Source organism: Pinus tabuliformis, chromosome Q, assembly GCF_031772625.1.
Source record: "Pinus tabuliformis cultivar Carrire ecotype Pingquan chromosome Q, CPIR1, whole genome shotgun sequence".
Lineage (NCBI taxonomy): Eukaryota > Viridiplantae > Streptophyta > Pinopsida > Pinales > Pinaceae > Pinus > Pinus tabuliformis.
Genome location: NC_142296.1, coordinates 612249005 through 612256372, shown reverse-complemented (window position 1 = coordinate 612256372; position 7368 = coordinate 612249005). Strand labels below are relative to the sequence as shown.

Genomic DNA, 7368 nt, shown 5'->3' with positions numbered 1-7368 from the left:
CCACATATACTTCTCTTTGGTTTCTTTAATGGGTCTATGGTTTGTGTCATACCGGGGCATAATCAACCCGTCGTTAGTCACTACACGGTCAATATACCTTCTTGAGTCATTGTTCCTTGGCTTGGTTGCAGACGTTATGCCTATATAGCTCCTCGTCAATGACTACTTGGCCACAGGGGAGGAACTTCCAGGGCTTCCTCTTCTCGGCATAAGAGTGTATTCAGATGGGGGTCCATGGCTAATTTTTTCGATGCAACTCCTATCAAGGTCAAAAAGGAAATTTTACACTTGAAAGCTAGGGAATTCAAGGATCGTAAATACTATTATGATTTAGAGATTGTAGGCAACAACCTCAAGTGGGTTCTCGATTCAGGGAAGCTTTAGAGGAGAAGATTTCACTACCTGCAATCTATCACCTTGCACCAACAATTGGAAACACTACTTAGCAAGGTAATTCAAGACAAGGAGGTGGATAACTACAATCTCTTTGCAGGTCAGGAGGAGATCAAAAGAATCTTGAGGGATAATAGGTATAATTTGGATGATATAATGGTCAGATTGAATCAAGTGGAACATTTTGTGGTCTCAAATTCAAAGTCTGACACCAATGAACACTATAAAGAGGCCACAATCATCAACGCTTCAGTTCAGAACACTACTCAAGCAAACTCTTCCCCTCATTCTCTAGTTATCATTTTGGACTAATAAGTCTACCATGTTAGCTGTTCGAGTCTTTACTGTTGGAGATAACCTTTTTTTTGTAACCAATCTTATGTTGTTTTGTAGCACTGGCAATGGTTTATGGGTGTATCCTACGTTACTACAATACAAACATTTTGTATCTCTAGCATAGTGAGAGTCATAAGGAAAGTAGAGGTTCTTCATAGACTATATAGTAGTTTCCAATCTTTGTGTATTTCAGTAGGGTAGTCTTGTCTTACAAATTGCTATCGGTAGCTTTTCTTGTGTCAATGTTTGTCCGGGATGGCAATCATGCTACTCCAGGTTAGTATTTTACTGGTATGAAAGGTTCTCTATGTAATACATTTTTCTATCAATAGAAATCAATTGCAGTAATTTACACACAAAAAGAAGATATGATCTCAATTGTGACTAGCTGTTGTTATAATGATAGGAATGGTCTTTAAGTGTGACTTTTTGGAGTTTCTAGCAGATTTCTGGCTGGAATCCAACATAAAAATGTGGCCAAATCTTGTTTGTGTTGTTCAAACTGGTTTTTTTTACTATATGGATTCAACACCCTCAAAAACCCGTAGGGCATTTCAATTGTGAAAGGTTCCCTTACCAAACTTATAATTTCAATAAATCCTTGTACAATTCTAGATAAATTAAATCAAAAAATAAATTAAATTAAAAAAAAAAAATCACATTTAAAAGATTGCTCGATAATGATATGAAAGAGAACATCATACTAAAAAAATATATAATGATATCACTAAATTTTTTCTTTCTTATTTCACATTGATAGTTGCTTGTGTGTAATGAATAATCGAGAGTGACAATGGAGCATAAAACGAGGAAAAATTTGAAACAAAGGCATATGTAAATTGTATAATGTGCAGAAATGCAAGTGATATGTGGTGCGGTTACATGGCAATAGTGTTGGCATGTTGAATGCCCGGAGTTGACATATGACGTTGGTACTCTGAGATGCCATTCACAGTTTTGAATGGAGCCCAAACAGCAGCATATGGTTGCAATCAGATTACCCACTCATACCCACTCCACTCATACCCACTCCACAAATTTCACCATTATCCACTCATACCCACTCCTTAATAAAGAATCCGTACAACCAGTGTCGCCTTAAAACCACAAAGTTGGAACCTGATAATGCATCCATGTCAGAACGAGCATTCACTCTGATTCAATTTTGCAGAAACCTCAACAGAGGAGAGGATGGTGAAAACGACCCGCGTTGAAGTCTTTTCTGAAGATAGGAGGAAGAAGGAAAATAAAATTTCGACGGGCATTTCCATGGGCCAGTTGGGATTAGCTCTGGTTATAGGAGGCGTAGGGGCAGCCCTGTATGCGATAAGGCCAAGGGACCCTGTTTTCGAGGTGCTCTCAATACATGTCAAGGGCTTCAAGCTTAGCTTCAACACGGATTCACTCATTCCGCTCGCGTTCATTGATGTGGAGCTCAGCATTTCCATCAAGATCACTAATCCCAACTTGACGCCCATCGAGCACCAGAGCACGGTAATGCGCATTTATTACAAGGGTTCCCTTCTCGGTCAGGCGCAGGTCAGCCCTAGTCCCTCGTTCCTTTCTTCCATTTAAGGTTTAGGGTTTGTTAGGGTTGTTCTTTAGGTTTTCTAGTGGCGGTCAAGTCCTGAGTATCGATAAAAGCAGGTGCCTGCAGGGAGTCAAGGGGCGAACTGCTCGGAAATACTGGAAGTCCCCGCCAAGATTGACGGAGTGGAGGTGACACAGCATCTAAAAGATTTGGTGAAAGACGTGAGAAGAAGAGAGATGGATCTGAGGTCTGTTGTGAACATCAAGGGCAGTGCATGGTTATGGAAATGGGGTCACAAGTTTGAAGTGGTTGTTGAGAGCCACATGAAGGTGGATCCCATTTTCTTGGAGGTGATTGAGCAGGAGAACAGAGTTCGACTCGAATTGTAAAGCTTCCGCCCTGGTCATTGTAATACACATTAAATGGCCGAATTGAAGAAATTTCATGTTTTAATGTTTAACCGAAGCATCAAATTTCCAATTTTCCTTCTCTTCTCAGCAATTAGATGAATATTTTTTTTTTTGGTTATATATTTAGAGCTGCTGGAGCTCATAGAAATTTCAAGTAGTACATAGATTTTAAATATTGCCTTTTTTTAATTATAATAAATCTGTTTTTTAAAGCTGTTGGAGGTCGAAACACCTTAGAAATTCCAAGTAATGCTTAAATTTGAAATGTAGCCTTTTCTTATAGCAAATCTCGCTGATTACTTACCAGAATATATCTCATTCAAACTGCAATATAGTTGGTGTATAAGACAATATTCTGGTTTTTCCTTGTAGAGCTCGTCCACTATAGTATTTAGTTCACTCTAAACATGCTGGTAATTGATTTTCTGGAACGAGGCTGCGGCTTGAGTGATCTAGTCCACAGGTGATCTGAGGGAAAGATTGTGCATCCTGAAAGTGTGCTTTACCCATTCAATTATTAACTTAGAAATTGATTTCCTGGAACGAGGCTGCAGCTTGCTTGATCTAGTCCAGAGGTGGTCCAAGGGAAAGATAGTTTATTCTGAAATTGCACTTTACCCATTCAATACCAGCTTAGAATCACCAAAAACTTGTAGCGTTTTTAACATTGCTGTCAGTGGCCGAAAGCATGAAACTCTGCTCAATTGTTGTGCCTCTCTCCAACTCTTGTTTAAATTTGAAAAAAATGAATCTAACCTTTTCATCCAGAGACAATACTCCCCGCCACCATAGGGGTCAGGATTACTATCATTTGCCCATCAAAATATCCCCATGCAATCGACCGTTTAAAACTTAGCAACTAACTCACGTAGACCTTTTAACAACTAACTCACCTACTTGCGTTTGGGATTTTACTTACATGTTTACTTGATTCCCTCACAAGAAGCTTGTATTTCGTGGGAAAATTCAAGTGGTGAGAAAGATAAGTCCTGAAAGAGTACAGCATTTTTCGATGTCCACAACCCCCATGATACGACCAGAGAAAGGATACTATGATCCCAACCAAAGGATCTTCCATCCACTGCTTCTAACTTCCACCAAAGATTGACCTTCTCATTTACTTTGTAACCCGCAGAGGAGAGAGCACTTATTCCCCTACTTCCTAGAGAAGGGACATTCCTTCCGAAGACGTTGGATGATCTCCTCTTATGCTTTGCACATGATACCTATCATTGGCCCTGCCACCATCTCTTTTTCCTAAGATGACTCGTAAGATGGCAATGGCCCTTGCTAGCATCTCTTTTTCCTAAGATGACCCGTAAGATGGCAATGGCCTTTGCTAGCATCTCTTTTTACTAAGATGACCCCTTAGATGGCGCTTGCCAGCAGCTCTTTTTCCTAAGATGACCCATGTAGCTCAAAGCTAACCAGAAAACCAACCATAATTTCAGAAAGGCCTTCTATTTCCACCACTAATGTTCATCTTGAGGAATATTTGGGAACATTACCTTGAGGCTTGTATCCTAATCTTGTAGATATTTGAGATACTTGAGGGGTTGTATGATAATGGCAGTTCGTTTTTCAGTGTAGATACTTGAGGGGTTGTGTGGTCATTCCAATTCGTTTTCCCGACAACAGAAGAGATAAAGACTACCCACCAAAGAGTCCCACCATTCGGTCTCTTGGTCAACGAGTTCCACATCTCTTGCCCTCTTCCAACCTTTATTACAGGTGGTGCCAAGATTCATTTCCACTATATTTTGCAAGGGATACAATTGTTTCGGCCAGTTCATTACGAACTCTCAGTTCACCATTGCTGCTACCTAAGGATCATTTCCAGTGTATTTTGCAAGGGATGCAATTGTTTCAGTCAGTTCATTACGAACTCTCAGTTCACCATTGCTGCTACCTAAGGATTAATCTTCTATGACGACTGATTCGCAATGAAGGGTAAAACTAGAGTTATTGCTTTCCACATGTCAAATGCTCTTGCAATTGGTTTGGTCTTTCATCTTAGTCCAAATTTTCACGGAAATGGTGTAATGTACTTCGTCTTTATTGCACCCTGTTGCAATCCAACTTGTTTTATTAACGTCCATGTAGGGATGGAATTAGATGGGCAAATTATCAAATACTGTTAACACTTTTTCACGTTTGTCAACATTCTTGGTTAACACTTTTTCACGTTTGTCAACATTCTTGGTTAAAATAGTTGCAGAAATTATCAAATTTGACAAGTGCTTTAGGTTTGAAATTCCTATCCTACCCTACTTCTATTTGGTATTGGCAACTAAGATATAACCATCAAATTTGACAATTGATTTAGGTTTGAAATTCCTACCTTGCCTCCATGTTGGTTTAATTGATTTAGGTTTGAAATTCCTACCTTGCCTCCATGTTGGTTTTATCAACCAAGGTTTTTTCAAAGCGGTAGATATTCTTTAATATCCAATCCCCCAAGACTTTGGGCTTAACCAACCTTTGCCACTCAACCAATAGGATGCCTCCTTTATTCTTTGTACTTTTCCATAAAAATTAAAACCTCTTTCCCTGCTGCAACCCAACTTGTTTTATTAACGTCCATGTAGGGATGGAATTAGATGGGCAAATTGCCTATCAAATACTGTTAAAACTTTTTTACAGTTGTCAACATTCTTTGTTAAAATCATAGTTGCACGGGTACCGCTCCTAGCCCTTGGAGAGGAAGTACCCATCGCTCCGACGCTCCTGCGAGTTGGTACGTAACGCTCCAAAACAACTGAGAGCCTCCGCAGGAACGTTGGAGCTTTACCAGAGCTTTGCGGTCTAGAATGAGGGGGTTCCGGTGCCGATTTTGCCTGGGAACATTGATCGGGAATCTGTGGGGCTCCCCTTCATCGAGGAGCGTCCCTGTGGGGGCTCCCATTCATCGCCATTTCGCGCCCATTCTTTGCCATTTCAAGCTCAATCATATGCCAAGTGAAGCCATGGAATACACTTTCCCTACTTTCTATAACTTGCCTGCTATGGCTGAAGCTCCCAATGTAGTCTATGTCAATAGTAATCCATCAGTAATCAACGACGATCCCAGCTATATCAATACCTCGTGGAATCGAGTTAATAGAAAAACAACAATACTAGTTGGTAATCATCAGTGAGGCTCTAAGCGAACTCTCTCATTATTTCAATATGCCAATAACTCAAGCCGCAAAGGAGCTGAATGTTGGTCTTACAATGCTAAAGAAAAGATGCAGGGAATTCAACATCCCACGTTGGCCTCATTGCAAGATAAAAAGACTGGAAAGCCTCATTCACAATATCCAGGTAGCATGCATACTCTGACAACAATGGCTCTGGTAATTTTGTAATAAAAGTTTTAATGTTAAACGCTAAGAATTTGATTGAAATTTTCTGGTAATTTTGTAATAAAAGTATTAATGTTAAACCCTAAGAATTTGATTGAAATTTTAACATGATATTGAAACCAATATTGCTTTTGCAGGAGCTAGGAAAGAACAATGGAGGCCGCAAGGGTTGAGCAATGCACGGTTGAGAAACGCTGTGCAAATATTGGAGGAACAAAAGAGACTCATGGAAGAAATGCCTGGCATTGAACTTGTAGAAAGAACCAAACGTCTTCGACAAACTTGCTTCAAAGCAAGCTATAAGAAACGAAGGTAGATGGCCATGGAGTCTGCCAACCTCAGTGGGTATGAGGGCAGTACCTCTTCAGCGTCATTCTCTCTTCCGTTTTAGATTGACAATATTATATATGTATATATATTCAATTATGTACAATCATGGGCATACTGTATACAGAACATTATATGATCATTCTGAGACTACAACTATTGTATATAAAATAATGTATAAACATATATGGTTAAAAGAATATTCTCTGAACTGAAATTAGTTTTTCGTTTTGCAATATAGTATTTTTACGGGCTGAGTGAATGTATAAATACTTTTGCATGCAGCGCTGACTTTCCTTCTTCAATTACTCTTATCAAATTTGAACCTAGGTATTAAGCTTTTCTACGAATTTTAATTATATTAAATTTTAATTTTTAATATATTATATTATTTATTATGGTTGTTCCCAACTTGACATTTCCTGTAAATTTAGCAAAGCTTCTAGCTGTACCAGATACTCGTTCCCAAGTACACAAAGTACCCATGTACCAGAAACACGTGAAACATAGGTTAAAGTAGTTGCAGAAATTGTTAAATTGTTGAAACTTTTTCAAGTTTGTCAACATTTTTGTTAAAATAGTTGCAGAAATTATCAAATTTGACAAGTGCTTTAGGTTTGAAATTCCTACCCTACTTCTATTTGGTTTTGGCGACCAAGACAAAACCATCAAATTTGACAATTGATTTAGGTTTGAAATTCCTACCTTGCCTCCATGTTGGTTTTATCAACCAAGGTTTTTTCAAAGTGGTAGATATTCTTTAATACCCAATCCCCAAGACTCCGGGCTTAACAAGCCTTTGCCACTTAAACAATAGGATGCCTCCTTTATTCTGTTGGGTATACGAACAATGTCCCACATTTATTAGAAGTGGTAGAAGTGGGAAGGATCATGGGTATATAAGGATGAACAAATATCTCCATTGGTATGAGGCCTTCAGGAACAAAAAACCAAAGTGAGGGCTTAGGCCCAAAGTGGATAATACCATGTTATGTGGTGTCCATGCAAGTGGTATGGAGCCAAGTTC

General features: G+C 39.0%; 1 protein-coding gene across 4 annotated transcripts; it reads left to right on the top strand.

The window, feature by feature from the left end:
- Window positions 1-1578: 1578 nt before the first annotated feature.
- LOC149220931 (uncharacterized) lies at window positions 1579-6598 on the top strand. 4 transcript variants are annotated; one of them, XM_089384954.1, is made up of 3 exons: window positions 1579-2268; window positions 2377-2668; window positions 6152-6598. In XM_089384954.1, exons 1-2 carry the CDS (start codon window positions 1921-1923, stop codon window positions 2647-2649), a joined length of 621 nt encoding a protein of 206 aa, XP_089241080.1. In that variant the 5' UTR covers window positions 1579-1920; the 3' UTR covers window positions 2650-2668; window positions 6152-6598. The 4 variants fall into 4 exon arrangements, 3 of the variants coding, with proteins under 3 accessions (XP_089241080.1, XP_089241079.1, XP_089241078.1); XR_016249323.1 differs by having other exon boundaries at window positions 1580-2268; window positions 2377-2714; XM_089384952.1 differs by having other exon boundaries at window positions 1582-2268; window positions 2377-2645.
- The last annotated feature ends 770 nt before the right edge of the window (window positions 6599-7368 follow it).